At 41.3% G+C, this 16,524-nt stretch overlaps 1 protein-coding gene across 5 annotated transcripts in view; it reads right to left on the bottom strand.

Annotated features, from left to right (window-relative positions):
- The window catches only part of wasf3b (WASP family member 3b), a 109,541-nt gene that overhangs the window by 75,162 nt on the left and 17,855 nt on the right, over window positions 1-16,524 (bottom strand). For 3 of the 5 annotated variants that reach the window (XM_085999262.1, XM_085999259.1, XM_085999264.1), the window contains exons 2-3: window positions 11,074-11,148; window positions 10,592-10,753 (exon numbers count right to left, since the gene is read on the bottom strand). In XM_085999262.1, the coding sequence (XP_085855388.1) occupies window positions 10,592-10,724 (133 nt within the window). In that variant the 5' untranslated portion in view covers window positions 10,725-10,753; window positions 11,074-11,148. The remainder of the gene's footprint in view (window positions 1-10,591; window positions 10,754-11,073; window positions 11,149-16,524) is intronic. The other 2 variants (XM_085999263.1, XM_085999261.1) reach the window with 1 other exon arrangement.

The following is a 16,524-nucleotide window of genomic DNA, read 5'->3' as shown; positions in this document are numbered from 1 at the left end:
CATTCCTCCACTTAAACAAGAACAAAGTGTTAAATGTATTACAATAATAATGGAATTCCCATGACTTTGGGGAAGCTTGTTATTTAAACTGGAAAGGGCCTTCCCCAAATCTGTGGCTGCCAGAAGAATTTAATTTTCCTACTCCCTCCTTCTATCCCAAGCACTGGATCCTTCTCACCCTATATCATTTTGCTCACCTTACTACAGCTTCCTGCCTAGCGTCTCCACCTCTCGCCCTTTTCCTCTCCCTTCAACTACCTGCTGCCCCAACCACCATTCCTTCCCGAGCCTCCCGCTTTCTCTGTTCCCCCAATGTATTTCACCTCTTGCCCTCTTCCTCTTCACATCCATTCCTTTCCACGGCTTTACCTTTTATCCTCACAGAAATACAAAGAAGTTACAACATGGAAACAGTCCATTCAGCCCAACCAGTCTGTGTTGTGTCTAACCTCCACAGGAGTAAATAGTTCTAATCCTATTTAGCCACCCTTTTCCCATATTCCTCCACCCCTTTTCCTTCATCCACCTACTCAATCTAATTTTGAACGTTAACATAGGCCCAGAAAATCCTTAGAGCTGTTCCTGCTCCGCAGAACAAGAGCAGCTACAAGGAAATTCTGAGCCATAGTTTCTGCCTCTACCACTTACTCTGGAAGTGAATTCTGTGGCCTCCAAGCTCTCTGTGTAAAGAAGTTTCTTCTGCCCTCTGTTCTAAATCTCTTACATTTCATCTTGTATCTATGGCCTCCTCATTCTTGACCTCTCAACTACTGGAAACCGTCTGCTTCTACCAGAAGAAAAGATAGTGACACAATCTGAAGAGGAGAGAAGCTGCAACAGAGACAAGTAAGAGAAAGAACATCTCCTTTTACAACATGGGTATTATGGCAAGGAGTGTTACCAAGAACACTGACTTGGGGGTGGTCCTGGGACCTACGAAGGGAGCCCAGATCCTAGTGGTACTGGGATGGGAATCTTGGCACCAAGCAGCCTTTAGAAGGGAGTTTCCAAGGTCTGGGGAATGGGGGTCCCAGGAACATTGAACAAGGTCCTGAAATCTGGATCACTGCAAGAAGATTCTCAAAACTAGGGTCATTGGGGTGGGAGAACTGGGGTCAGTTCCAGGAGAAGGGAGCACTGGGAATGTGGTCTGGGAGGTTGTGAGTACAGGTAGACTATCCTTTATCCGAAAACCTCGGGACCAGCCATGTTTCGGTTTTCGGAAAATTTCGGATTTCGGAAGGTATTTTATAAGACTGGGAAATTTGTCGGGGGTGGGTCGGCGGGGGTGTCCGCGGGGGGGGGGGGGGGGTCGGGGTCGGCGGGGGTCGGGGTCGGGGGTCCGCGGGGGGTCGTGCGCACGACTTACGCTGACCCTCTGCTCAGCGTAAGTCGTGCGCCACTCTGGTCATGTTGTGCGCACGACTTACGCTGAACGAAAAAACCTTCGGTTTTTAGAGGGTTTCGGTTTTCAGAAGTTCGGATAAAAGGTAGTCTACCTGTACTGAGACAGTGTCCTGGGATCTGGGAGTGTGGAGGAAAGTGTCTGGGGAGAGATATTCAGCAGTCCAGCAGGACTCAGGAGGGTATCTTGGAGCATTTGGGAGCCAAAGTCTAGGAGTTTTGGGGGTTTCTGGGATCTGGCTGTATTGGGAGAAAGCAAAGTTTAACAGCCTTGTGGGGGGAAAAAGAATCCAGGAGAATCGGACCCAAACTACTGCTAGCCCCTTTCAAATCATCAGGTCCCAAGCCCCACGTGATCCTGCCTCCTTCCCCAACCTGTCAGCAGCCCCTTTGTGCCCTCCGCTGCACCCACCAATATTTTATCATCATCAGCCAGTTCTTATCTTTATGCTCCTGCCTTAAAGGATTTAAACATAAATTTTTTGCTTCTTAAAATTAATGGATCAAAAAATCAAAGGCTGGGGTGCACAATTTCCTGATATACAATCCCAATGTGTACCAAGAGCGCAGAGTGAAACATTTAATGCACTATTACTGAGCTTGTTCAAAAGTACATAATTAATGCAGTTTCTAAGATTACAGATAGGCACAATTGTTAATAAATTGATAAAAATTAATCTTTAAGAATTTAATTTGCAGTTTCTTTCAAAGTATTTTGGAAAAAACAAAGAAATTCTCAAATCCTCACAGGATATGGGGAACACCCTCCTATTTCTGTTAATCCACAGATCACATGCTGGGGAAGTCTGCAAACTGCACATGCTCAGAATACACAGATGTGACTGAAAGCTCTCTCTTAATTCTGTAAAGGTAAAAATATCCAGTTGAAGCGCAAGCTGGTGAGATAGCCTTAAAGTAAAAACCTTAATGATAGTATTGAAAGACACAAAATATATTGATAAATTTAATCATCTTATTGTGAAGCATGTCATTTAAAAAAAAATTTAAACTTATTTTGTATATGCTGGGCACAAAATTGGGATCGGTAGTGCCTGTTATTTGGGCACTACGGCTGCCATTTGGGTATCAAAATGGCGTCTGATGCGCAAGCACAGACTTGTGGGGAGAATCGTGCCAGCTGCCACATTGGTGAGGGCATTAGCGCACACGCGCAGGTAAAGTCCACTGGAAGTATGCAGAGCAGGCAGATCATGAACACATTCAGCAGCAGAAAGGACCCCCCACCGCCGCTATTTAAAGGGATAGTCAACTACTTACAGGTTAGTTACTGGTTGATTTCCTCTCGCTGTTACTACGATTCTACAAGTTTTGGTGCTTTCTATAGTTGTTTCAAGTTGCAAAAGTCTACAAGCATTGGTGTGGCAGGTGCTGAAGGACTTTCTGTTGACTTCAAGGCTTCTGCAGAAACCACTTGCTGCCAAACATGGGTTCACTAGTAGACATTCCCCTTGGAATATAGCATGACTTGGACAATCAACAGAGGCCATGCAGAGCAGGACAAGCTACTGGTAGAGGAAGGAGGAGGAGCGGGGGGGTGGCGGGAAAGAAGGGCTCTCAGCAGGAGGCCATATCCATCCAACATATTCAGGGAGCAATTCTCCTACCTGAACCTCAGCGAGGAACAATGTGCGAGATGTCTGCGCTTCAATAATGACGTCCTCACTGAAATCTGCCACCTGCTGCAGCCACAGAGCAGGCCAAGGACCGCATAGCCAGTGGCTATGAAGGTGACCATGGCGATACACTTTTATGCATCTGGCTCCTTCCAGACTGGAGCTGGAGATATTTGCAACATCTCGCAGTTTGCTGTCCACTGTTGCGTAAGGGAGGTCACGGAGACTCTCTATTGAAAGAGAGCTGACTACGTTTCATTCTCTCTTGCCAGAGACAGCGGAGCGTGCACACGGCTTTACTAAGATTGCAGGCTTCCCCATTGTGCAGAGTGCCATTGACTGCACGCACATTGCTTTGCGGGCGCCGCATGTCAACTCTGCCATGTACCGGAACTGAAAGGGATTCTACTCCCTCAATGTTCAGCTGGTGTGTGACCATAAGCAGCGCATCATGAAGGTCAATGCCCGGTATCCTGGCAGCAGTCATGATGCCTTCATTCTGCCTTTTGAAAGGTGACTGACCTGAAATGTTAACTCTGTTTCTCTCGCCACAGATGCTGTCTCACCTGCTGAGCATTTCCAGCATTTTCTGTATTTTATTTCAGATTTCCAGCATCCCCAGTATTTTGCTTTTGTTCATAATTTATTATATTGAAACGTTCCTGTAAATAGTTACCTTGTTTGGAAAAAAAAAAAGCACGCATACAATGGGGGCAGTGCATTGGAACTCCAGCATGCTGTACTATGGAGTGATAGGATACATGATCTCTGTCACAAACCTTGAGCAGTGGCCATGAAGAGAAAATTGGAGGGAACCATCATGTGTGCTCATATCACATCAGCATGAGAGGCCTCTCATGCCAATAGTACTCGGCTTACTCTTTCAAGATGGTCTCAGCATTGAGTTTTTTTTTTGTTCTTGGGATGTGGGCGTCATTGACAGTATTTATTTTACATCCTTAGTTACTTTGAAGGCAGTAAAAGTGAACCATGCTGTATGGGACTGGAGTCACATGTAGGCCATACCAGGTAGGAGTGGCAGGTCCCTTCCCTGAATGACGTTAGTGAACCCATTTGGTTTTTACAATTCAGCAGCTTACATGATCATTTTTCTGCTGCCCATCCACAATTTATAGAATTCAATTTCACAACTTGCCATGCTGGGATTTGAACTTCGAATCTCTACTTTGCCAGTCCAGTATTATATCCTACTAGCTGGGGGGGCCCGGCGTTGCCAGGGCTGTTTTGGGCCGGGCAGTTTAAATCGAGTCCCAGGCTTTCGGCCCTGTCTCTCTGTGAATCTGCTGCCGGGCAACATTTCTACTTTTTAATACCTTCAAAGATGAAAGTGAAAGTACTTATAATACGTTTTTGGTAAATCTTATGTTATTTTTAAAAGAGATACTAACTTTTTCGAAGCTGGATTAGCAGATTTTGAGCTGGAAGTAGTTGAAGTAATGGCTGCCCGATGCCGGAGTTCAAAATCATTAGTCCCGCCCACAGATGCAGCGATTGGCCAACCATCAGGTGACTGAACTGTAGGATTGGTCAATCATCAGGTCACAGGATTGGTCAACCTTGACGTCACTCAATGCTAATTAGCAGATAATGAGTGGAATTTTGAAAGTTTTTTGTATATTGTCTGACCGAAAAGTAAATACGCTTATGACCATTCCGGAATCGTAAGCTTTCTTTTGATGTAACGCGCGTGTAGGTATGCTCTATAACTTTAGAGTGTATAGCCGGACAGACACACCGAAGGACGGACAGACTGACAGACAGGCGGGCTGGACAGGCGGGCTGGACAGGACAGACGGACAGATGTGACCCATTCTTTTCTGAGCAGAGAAACTTGCGCACATCTCACATACTGTCGGGATTGTGCCTGTTTGAACCCAAAGCTAAAGAATGCCTTGTAGCATTTGGCACAGTATTTAAAACCTGGCATCAACTTTAAAATAAAGAACATCACCACTTTCTGCGTATGAACAATAGCACTAAATGTTCAACTGCTGACAAAGATCAAATTAAGTGAGATACCAACCTAGAGAAAATGTCTTTATGGTACAGGAAAGGAAGATCAAATAGAGGACATTGTACTGAAATCAAAGTAACTACATAGTCTAGGATGTCAATCGAGGACTCAGGATTACTCCTGAAATATGTGGAGGACAGTGAAATGAAGAATCTCTCCCTCTCTCATTAACTGCACCTCAGCCTTCTTCACCAAAATTAGAAACAAACCAATAATTAAATTCTCTAGCCACATGCCAAAAACATACAGCCTTCATGCACATTTCCTTTTACATAAACACTACTCCCCTGTTCTCGCCCATACATTTCCAAAAGCAACTAAAAGCCTTTGAAGACATTTAAAATTACTTTCTGCTCTGTCCAATCATTGCTAATAATAAACTACTCTTATTAAATATTAGATACCAAGAGAATATATAATTCTGTGGATGAACATAGATAGATCCTCAAAAAAAGTAATTACTTAAATCATGTAAAATAAAATAAATGTACAACAAATCTTGAAGTATCATTTAGTATAATTTTTACATGTGTGAATTAACTTGACTGTCACTTTATTGTAACAAATATTGAACAAAAACATTTAATAATGGATACCTGGAAGCTATGATAAAGCTATCATCTAATTGAAGGGTTTGGCTACATCTGCAATCAGATTACATTGCAGTCTTGTTGTTTACACAGATATTTACAACTGTTTAAAATGTATAATTTCAATTTAATGTGGGGGTTTATTTATTTTAATGGCATAACTTTTTGCTGGCAGCATGGATTTCAATTCTCAATGTACTTCCTGCCACAGATCATAGATTAATATGACATTAACACAAGAGGCTTTCATTATGGTTTGTGAAAACACTGCCACAGAAATACTGAGAAATAAAGCAGCAGATAATGTTGCAATTTGATTAGTAAACATATTTCATTATATAAATGTATTCAGAGGCAGAAGCAGGGGCGTAGGGGAGGGGGGGTCAAACTAGATTTGGCCGACTCCGCCTATAGGAAATGCCCTGTGAGCTGCTCCATCCTTCTGCCTTATCATCCTCCCAAAATAGATCTGCCTCTGCATCTATGAGCCAGATAAAGCAGAGAGCACCTGGAAACTGAGGGCCAGTGGAAAGCGCCGCTTGAAGGGTGCCGAGCTGGGAACTTACTTCGAAGGCCAAACCGAGAACTGCACACGGAGGCTGAAACCTGGAGGCTCAAGAGGTTCCTGGGAGCAAAACGGTGGTAGTCCTCCAGTGCCACGTTGGCTGATCTCAATGATTTTTTTTTTTTTTTTTTTTTTTTGGAAGTGGGGTCAATGACACCCAAATCCCCACTGAATGCATTTTGTGTGGTTTTAATCTCACATTACCATGATTTGGATGACTTGGGGACACACCGTTTCCAGGTATCAAACCTTAACTATATGCCGTTACAAGGCACACAAGCAACTCAAAACCTCCCAAAGCCACAGTTTCCCTTAAAAGCCAACAATACACTTCACAGAACTGCTACTATGCAGACAGTATTCTCTTGGTAAACTAAGCATGTGTGTTTCTGTATAAATTTCAATTAATATCCCCATACAGTTTCAGTTTCTGTTCCTTTCAGGTAGATATAAAGTAGTGAATCATGAAACTACTATATTTAAAAACAAGAAGTGATGTTCCATTTAAAGACATTTTCATTATTAGTTTTATGCTTTTAAACTGAGAAATCAGTACAAAGTGAACAAAAACATCAGCCAAATAAGCCTGATAACACAGTTTATCATGCAACTAACTTGGGGTCAGCTTCCATCTGTATGCTGACAACATTTAGCTTTACATCACTGCCTCCTCCATCAATTCAAAAGCTGTTGCTGCATTTTCTAACAGTATGTCCAACATCATGATGTGAATGACCCAAAATTCTTTCAAGTTAATGTTGGCCAAACCAATGCCATTCTTTTTGGCAAACACCAACACCTACATGCCTTTGGCCTTGATGCCATCAAACCCTGGCTGCTATCTCAGGCTGTCAGAAGGTACAAAATCTTAGTGTATTGCCTGATCTAGGTCATTCACCTTACAAATGGGAGGTATGGAGTTCAAAGAGAAACACCAATACTCATCCAAAGCAAATATCTTGAAGAGAACTAAATGATTATATTTGAATAAATAACAGGACACTAGAAAGTAGGACTGTAAAACAACAGAATTAGAATTCCAAAGAAAGTTTTTAGTTATGTAAATAGCAAAGAGACATTTATAGACCATGTAGGTCTGTGAAGAGATAAGTGAGGTACAAAATAGTATAAAAGATCAGGAAATGGCAGATGTATTAAATTAATTCCTCATTGCAGTCTTTACAAATTAAGTTTGTAGATAAATCAAGAGTCAACTTTATGTTAGCTCAGGAATCTAGAATATATGTAAACATCAGTAAAGCATATGCTCTGAAGACATTCAAGGCACTAAATGTACACTGTTGGTCCTACCGTTCACGGAGGTCCCAGGTGCCCCGTTCCCTTTACCCTGTCGTTATAAGCTCGCACTTCCTGCAAAAAATGTTGAGCTGAAGGGTGCAGAAAAAAGTCGAACAGGGCACGCCACAAAATGCCCAGCTCCAGCATGATTTGGCCCACTATTTTGGTTAGACCAATGCCAGCCCAATTAAGACAATCATCAAGGATCCCCATTTACTGATAGGGCACCACTATTATTTCAATGACTGCCTCCTCTTGTAAGGGGTGGAAAGCACAAACATTTTGAGAGTACGTTCATCCAAACATATTTTAAACAAAGGTAATAATAAATTAAAATAATGAAATTAGGATTCCATAATAGAGCAGATTATACATGGTAGGTGGAAGGAAAGAACTTGGTGGGCCAAAAGTTGTTTCTCATTCCATGCTTTATATTCTTATGCTTGTGAACATTGGAAAAACATCCATTTTGAAATTCTTAAGTTATTCTTCACATACCAAATTTAATGAAGTTGCAAAACTTGTGGAGAGATGTATCATAAATACAGATGTGCATAGAGTCCAGTTTCTCAGTGATTACTGCAATACTGACAAAGTTCCTTAAAGCATTAAATATCTACTATTAACCTAAATAACTCACCATCCTTGTGTGAATGTCTTTATTTCATTTAGTGATAAATAGTACATTTGGTTTGTAGAATACCATGAATTCGCCAAATTAGAAAAAAAAGAAATAAACACACAAGCAGAGCAGTCAGTCCATTACTGAATCGATGGTGATGCTGTCAATAGATTCCTCTGTCTTGTATTATCTTTCCAGGTCATTTTATGTATTGCATTACTTTGTCCCCAAGTGTTAATATAGTTTAGTTTGTCTCACCTTTAGCCACATACAATCTTCTCTCTTCCAGACTTTGCAACAAAGTCTATACCAGCACATGTACCCTCTTTCACTCAGGAAGTAAACAGTACAGAATGGGAAAGGGGAAATGACAGAAAGTGAACCCCTTTCCACAAGTGCCACCCAATGCAAAAAGTTACAGAGTACACCACAAGAGCCTGGTTTTAAAACAGGTTAAATAATCCACACAAAACTGCCTGTTTGAATCCCTCTTTACAAAACTGGCAGGATTGTCCATCTGCCTCACAACTGTATATCCACTGCCAAGCGGTTTCATATATAAAGCACATCAGCAATGCAAGACGTATGCTGACATCTATCATGACATGCTAACCATACAGCATTTACAAAACAAAATTTAGAAAGACAGCGGCAAGAGCTCAGATGTCAGAGCTTTGGCGCTCCCTTATGTGGACAGTGCAAAACTAGATTTTTTTCCTTTAAAAAATGGCCCAGAATTTGCAGTAGTAATCATGGTGAGGCTGTCAGTGCTTGCCGTTATTACTGTGTAAAACTGACAGCATCTTCTGCTGTCTGCAGGTGGGCAGTTAAACGCAGCAATCCAGAAGTTGCTGTCAGTGATACCCTGCTCCTCCACAGGATGCGCTGTTGCAGCCTTCACAGATAGAATCAATTAGACATCACTGATTTATCAGGAACTTCAACTATTTGCACACTATTTTCTCACTGCAAGGACTAATGAAAAAGTTAAGCATTGATCAATCAGGAGTAACTGAGTTTTCAACTACGTACGAAGTCATAATTACTGCAGAAAAACCTCATTGGCCCTGGAAAAACTAATTTTATAAGTGTGAAGTCTTTCTCTCAGAAGAACATTTAAAAATTGCAGATTTTAAAAAATATATATATTTTTTTAAGTTTAGTGTTCTGATGTTTATGTTTCTCCCTTAACCCCCGTGTGCATGTCCCAATCTTTATTTTGCTTTCTGTACAATTATTTAAATGTGATTTATATTCCCTGCTTTTTACTTCCTGCTTTGCCATCAGCAAGAATTCTTCAATCTGATTGGCTGATCTGCCTGCCCTGTTGCTGGACGCCACAGACCCCCTGCAGAAGGCGCTAAATTCAAAGTGGCGCCGGAATAGAGGAAGTCTGCAGTCGCGAACCAGATAAAACATTGTGGGCAGATTTTTTGGGGTCAGCCATGAGTGCCGTTCCTTCACTGCTGACCGCAAAATCCAGGCCAATACTTCTACATGGCCACCATTTGCTCAAAACGATAATCCCTTTTATTCTACTGAGCAATGGACGCATCTCAGAAAATATCTGTTATGCCCAATCTTTTCCAGTTATAATTTAACATGGATATGGAAATGGATTTGGGACGTTTTACTACGTTAAAGGTGCTATATTAATACAAGTTGTTGTTGTTGTTGAAATAATAGGGAACTGAGAGATTTTTGCACTCAGCTTCTCTTTAGTCACAAATACAATCTTAACACTAATGTGCATATGTGATTAAGCCAGATTGCCATCAGCAGCAACTCTAAATTACAAACAGTGAATGTGTTGATCAACCATTTTGAGGTCTGGCTGAAGTCAATGTACTTTTAGCATTGCTGACCTCTACAGATAGCTTAATGCTGACTTCAATCTGCCAATGAAATTTAAAAATATCAGATAAATCACGATTTTCACATCATCCTCTTTTCTATTACAGTGTACAGAAGTGTGGCCTGACAATACAAGTGAAATAGAAGTATAAATGTGTTAAACACCAAGAAACAATTATTTTGGGCGTTACTCTACTGAATTTGTACAGTCTGCCTCCCAACTCATCTGTAACTCCGCATTTTATGGTCAATACAATTTAAAGGCAAACACATTTACCACAAGACATCAAATCTATCTCGTAACTTCTGAACGCTCCATAAATTTTCAGTTATTTGGGTCATACTTTTTACGTTAACAAGTGTCTATCCACAGATATTAGTCACACCTGCTGATCAAATGAGGAAAAAATGTTTCTTTTATTAATATTTGTACCAAAAGATTGAGATTTAATGGATTTTATATGAACATTTACATTAAAAAAATTTTTTTTTTTTTAAATGAGACAACAAGCATTGGTTAGATCCAAATTATGAAAATAATCTAAAAGTCAACAAACTCAGAAAACAGAAAGAGGCTTCTACACTTACTGAGACTGCTGAGCTGACGAATGATGGCTGCTAGCGTATTGTTTGTAACACATTCCAATTCATTGCTAATTCCTTCAGGCAAAGCACCATGACAGAGGTGCCTGGGTTCAATGTTCCTCTTTACTAATGGCATGTTTTCTTGTAAGGATAGAAAACTACCTGCTAAAAACAACATGCAATATTTAACAAGGGGTCAAGGCATTAAACTCATTTCAATTTAATTTCATTTAGCCACCAAACTTTATATACCTTGAGACAAATAAAACTGTTAAAGTTTACAGCATACATTATAAAGCTGAAATTCACTACATTTTGAGAATGTGAACTGCACTGATTCTAATATTGTAAAAGTGAGATTTACCAATGAATGCAAACACAAATAAGTAACAAATCTTTTATCATCAACCATCAAGTCACTGTTCTATTGTCTAAAACAAATGGCTGCCAGATTAAAGTATTATGGAAAAAGGAGAGATGCTGACCTGCTAATCCTGTTCTCACTGTAATGGCTGATCATACCTAGCCAGTGGTACCTCCAACAGCTGAAACAAGCTTGCCTGGAAATTGAAACATCTGTTGATTAACAGTTTGATAAATAAAGCTGTGAAGTCAGCATACTTTAATAACTAGGAATAAACTTATAAATAGAAAATGGCTACCATACTGCCCTACATAACAACCATCACTGCATTTCAACACAATTAGCACTTTGAAGCACTTTAGCATGTTTGTCAGATAGTATGGCATTATACCAATGTAAGTTTTATTTTATATTCACAGCAGTAGATCTATTGTGGTGCTGCTCATTGTAAGGCAGATTATTGTACACAAGTTGTGCTATTGTGACTAGGAAAACTGTAAATTTAAAGCCCTAATGATAAACAGCTCATCTAGCATTCATAAGAGTGCTTGTACAAGTTAACATTTATAAAAATATTCCTGAAATAAGATCTTTGTACTGATCAAAGTAATTTATCAACATTCAACTTTATTAGTAAAACTAGTGGATACTTTTGTTGTGGTAAATGAGAAGTCTTCATTTTTGCATATTCCAATTATATCTTACTGGGTGTTCATTAATCACTAGCAATCATGCATTTATTCCATATCAAAAAAGGTGCACCCCATCACTGTTTTACATATTTTATGCATTTTCTATGTCTGTGTCTGTATGCTACAGGCCATTCCTCAGCTCAGAGGGCTAGCAGGCAAATGTCCAAACTTTGTCAAGGCTAATTAGTTATCAATGACATGAAAGTTCACAGAACAACCAAAGGTGACTCGACCTCTGATTTTTCTCTTCCTCTCAGCAAATCATATGGCTTTTATTCTGCACGTTCCTTTGGCATTCTATACGCATGGGGTCACCTTCCACATGTACATTGATGACACCCAGCTCTACCTCTCCAGCACCCCTCTCGATGACCCCTCCACTATATTGTCAGATTGCTTGTCCAACATCTAATCTTGGATGCAACACAATTTTCTCCAGTTAAAAACTGGGAAACTGAAGCCATTGTCTTCAGCCCCGGCCACAAATTCCGTACTCTTGCCATTGATTTCATCGCCTTCCCACTGTCTCAGGTTGCAATCTGTGTCCTATTAGACACCCAAGCGGAGCTTCTGAACCCATATACTCTCCATCACAAGGAACGCCTACTTCCAGCTCTGTAACATTACAAACTTATGAAAATGATGACAGGCAAGAAAAAGCCAGTTGGTCAATCAAGCCTGCCCCAGACTCATGATGCCTGTAGAATCATGAGTAGACACTACCTACACACCACCAACAGCCCCCACCCCACCCCCCCATCCCTTCCCCCAAAGCCGGGGAATCTCCTGGGAGAGACAAAATAAAGGGGGAAACTAGAAACTTCCTCTCCGACCCCCTCAGGTGATCAAAACCAATCCAGGAGATCACATTGACCATGTGTAGGTTATCTATTAATCCACTTACCATGGATCAGTATAAGGTTTAAATTAATGCTCTAATTAATTTTCTTATATTTCTATTTGCTAATGCCAACAGGCCTTGCTGTTCTGATTTAGGATTTATTTGCCATTGAAGCAACATTACTAAAACCAGCCCTTTCTAAACTTTCAGGCCCACAAAGTTCAAAACAAGCCAGCAAATAAGAAATGTAAACACAAATATGACTCAGTTCACTGGGCTAGGAGGGTCGGATTGCCAGGGCTCTGGAGCTGCATTGCTCTAGCCAATGCAATGAATGTAGTTTGCACATCCCTACATTAGAGTGAACTCAGTGGCGACTATAAGCAAGCTTGTGTAGTTAATAACCCAGAAATTCGGGTCGGAGGCTTGCACCCGCGGGAAGCCTCCGACCTGCATTTACCTAGCGCGCCGGCCGTTGTGTTGTGGGCCCGCGTGGGATTCCAACCCTGGGCCTGCTCCAACTGCCGGCGCGCAGTGCTTGCGTATCCCAGGGGCGCAGTTAGTTCGAAGCATCCCCTGGGATCACGTGGGCCATGGAGAGCCAACGGTAGCAGGGAATCTGTATTCATAGATTTGACAGGACGACCTATCAAATCTATGAATACAATTCAGCCCCAAAACATAACTAAAACTTCAAATAATTTTTTTTTAAATCACATTTTTAAAATAACTATAAATTACATAAAATGACTATTTTAAACAATAATTTAAATTTTTGAAAAAATTAATTAGAGTTTCTAACAGGGCTAAAAATAAACTTACCTTTCTTTAAAGTATTTAAAAATAATAAACCTGTGGAAAATTTTTTTTTAAATTTTACTTAATTCACCACTTACCTTGTTAAAAGCAGGCCTTGCGACTGCTTTTTAAAAGCGTAGCTCCGGGAGACTTACCCTCCCGGAGAAACCTGCAAAAAATCCAGAAGTTCCAGGTGTACGCGCTGCCTCTGCGGCACACGCGTTTGACCTGTGAACCCCTTCCTTTAAGGGAACGGAAGTTCTGGTTTCCCGCGCATGCGCAGTGCATGCACGAAACCGGCACTTTCGTTGGGCCTACACGTGAGTACCCAGCGCGTACTCACCCGTGGGGACCCGAAGTTCTGGCCCATTGTTTATACTATTTATGGCAAATTGTTCTCAGAAATTGCTAAAGTTTTATACTACTTGATTCTTAGGGAGAGAAATTCGGTATCGCCCCGTTTGGAGTACAATTATCGTCCGGGCGCAAAGTTTAGCGCCTGGCGCTATTTCTCGCCTCCGACTGCAAACTTGGCTTCTATCACCCCTGGAGGTGATTGGAGCACTAAATCAGGCGCTACACACCTCTCAAGGCGCTAACGCCGAGGAGCGAGGCGCTAACTCAGAGCGCTGGCGAAGCTCATGTGATGTCGGTCAGCAATGGAACACAGACACACTGGCGCCAGCCAGTTCTTAAAGGGGAGGGTCGATCTTGCTCTTCATCCACACCCTGCTCATTGCAGCCTTCAATCTCGGCCTGGAGAGATCTGTACATCAATTCTGCTGGAAAGAACAATGGAGAGACCCAGGGAAAGAGCTCAGAGTGCAGCCCCCATAGTCTCTTCTAAATCGATGCAAGGAAGATCAAATCAAAATGAACCTGCAAAGTGCTGCTCATTACCCAAAACTCCTTCACACAGCGTTGAACCTCTCCAGAAGTCTCTCTCTATCTCTCGCAGAATGCGTGGTGCAAAAATGTCAGTGACAAAAAAAAAGGCTGGAAGCGGCCGCCTTTAAATAGCGCTCCCCCAGTCCCTTCCCGACTGCAAAACGTTCCCCTCAACCTGTCGTTGCTAGCGGCAGGCGGTAAGGCAGGGGACGCCACTTAATATCTGGTCCGGGGCGTTACCAGGGCGTTGCATGCTCGACTGACGTCATGATCTGCGGGCGCAGGAGATTGTGGCGGTAGTGTTTAGCGCCGCCGCAAAATGTCTGGTCAATTTCGCTAGCGCCGCAAACATTGCCGCGCCCAGGCACTAGTTGCTTTATGCCCTCTTAGGGCGCCAACGGGAGGCACAAAGCAACCGAATTTTTCCCCCATAATCTTTTAATTCTTGAAAACGCAGCTTTAGAAGCCCACATGTCTGGGTTGGAAATGCTATACCTACACAAGACTTAATGTGCAATATAAAATTATTACATCCTAAAAAGCAATCTCTGTTATCTTAACTTTAAAAGCGGGGAAATTGATTTCTACAAAAAGAATGAGACTTCAGGTCGTCTGACCATCGATGGTAGGTAAGTGTTTATCAGCTATTGAGCATGGACGATAACAAGTCACAATAACAGGAAGTCAGTTGGAATTTTCAACTGCAAAATAATCAGTTTGTTAAAAAGCACTTAAAAATAAAGTACTGCAGTTTCAAATTATTGTTTATCCTAGATTAACACAATACTAGATTTAATTGTTTCTTATTTGGAGTTATAGCCCTCAAGATTTGACAAGATGAATAGCACAGAAGCATTCATTTTAGTTTATTCTATATCCACTACACCAAAGTTTTATTTCCTTAGCAGACAGAGATAAAACTGTAAATGTACCCTGACTGTGTCCACAGCACTGCTTCTTTAAAACAATGGCTTAAAACAGATGACTGCAGGACATCTGTTGTTCCAGATATTTTGTATTACATGTAAATTAACTTACCAAAATGCTTTGAATCTCTTTAAAGCTGATTTCAAAAAGAAACAAATTCTGTAAATATGGTGGAATTGCAATTGACTGTGCAGAATCCTTAAATTTACACTCTGGATCCTTTTGAAATCAATTGCTACCAAGCAGCATAACAAGAAACGGCTCCTTTCCTCAATAAAAAAGGAAATCAAGTTTTATGCTTTAAATAGCTTGTGCGTCCTGTGCACATGACAGTCCACAGTTGCCAAAGGACCACCCTTGTCAAAGGGTAAGCTTTTCTCCTTGTATACAATAGTATAATGCAGTGCATAATTTGCTGTCTGGCTTTTATCCAGAACTCTAATCAATTTATGATTTCTATGTCTTAAATACAATTACTAACCAAGAGATGAATATCTCACAAGATCAGCCCACAGCTACATGCAATTTTAGAGCTCAAGGTGAGGGATAGACCGAGTAATTACAGGCCAGTCAGCCTAACCTCGGTGCTGGGCAAATTATTGTAAAAATTTCTGAGGGACCGTATTAATCGTCATTTGGAAAGTCACGGATTAATCAAGGACAGTCAGCATGAATTTGTTACGGGAAGGTCGTGTCTGACTAACTTGACTGAATTTTTTGAGAAGGTAACAAGGAGGGTCGATGAGGGTAGCATATTTAATGTAGTCTACCTGGATTTTAGCAAGGCTTTTGACAAGGTCCCACATGGCAGACTGGTCAAAAAAGTAAAATCCCCTGGGATCCAAGGGAAAGTGGCAAGTTGGATCCAAAATTGGCTCAGTAGCAAGAAGAAAAGGGGAATGGTCGACAGGTGTTTTTGTGACTGGAAAGCTGTTTCAAGTGGGGTCCCTTGCTTTTTTTGGTATATATCAATGACTTAAGACTTCAATGTAGGGGGCATGATTAAGAAGTTTGCAGATGATACAAAAAATTGGCTGGGTGGCTGATCGTAAGGAAGAAAGCTGTAGACTGCAGGAAGATATCAATGGATTGGTCAGGTGAGCAGAAAAGTGGCAAATAGAATTCAATCCAGAGAAGTGTGAGGTAATGCATTTGGGGAGGGCTAACAAAGCAAGGGAATACACAATAAATGTAGGATACTGAGAGGTGTAGAGGAACAGAGACACCTTGGAGTGCATGTCCACAGATCCCTGAAGGTAGCAGGGCAGGTAGGTAAGGTGATTAAGAACTTTCCTTTATTAGCCAAGGCATAGCATATAAGAGCAGGGAGGTTATGCTTGAACTGTATAAAGCACTAGTTAGGCCACAGCTAGAATACTGCATATAGTTCTGGTCACCACATTACAGGAAAGATGTGATTGCACTA

This window comes from Somniosus microcephalus, chromosome 10 (genome assembly GCF_052327205.1).
Source record: "Somniosus microcephalus isolate GS21.2 chromosome 10, FLI_Smic_1.0, whole genome shotgun sequence".
NCBI lineage: Eukaryota > Metazoa > Chordata > Chondrichthyes > Squaliformes > Somniosidae > Somniosus > Somniosus microcephalus.
The sequence above is the reverse complement of the archived record's forward strand: the minus strand, read 5'-3'. Positions and strand labels throughout refer to the sequence as shown.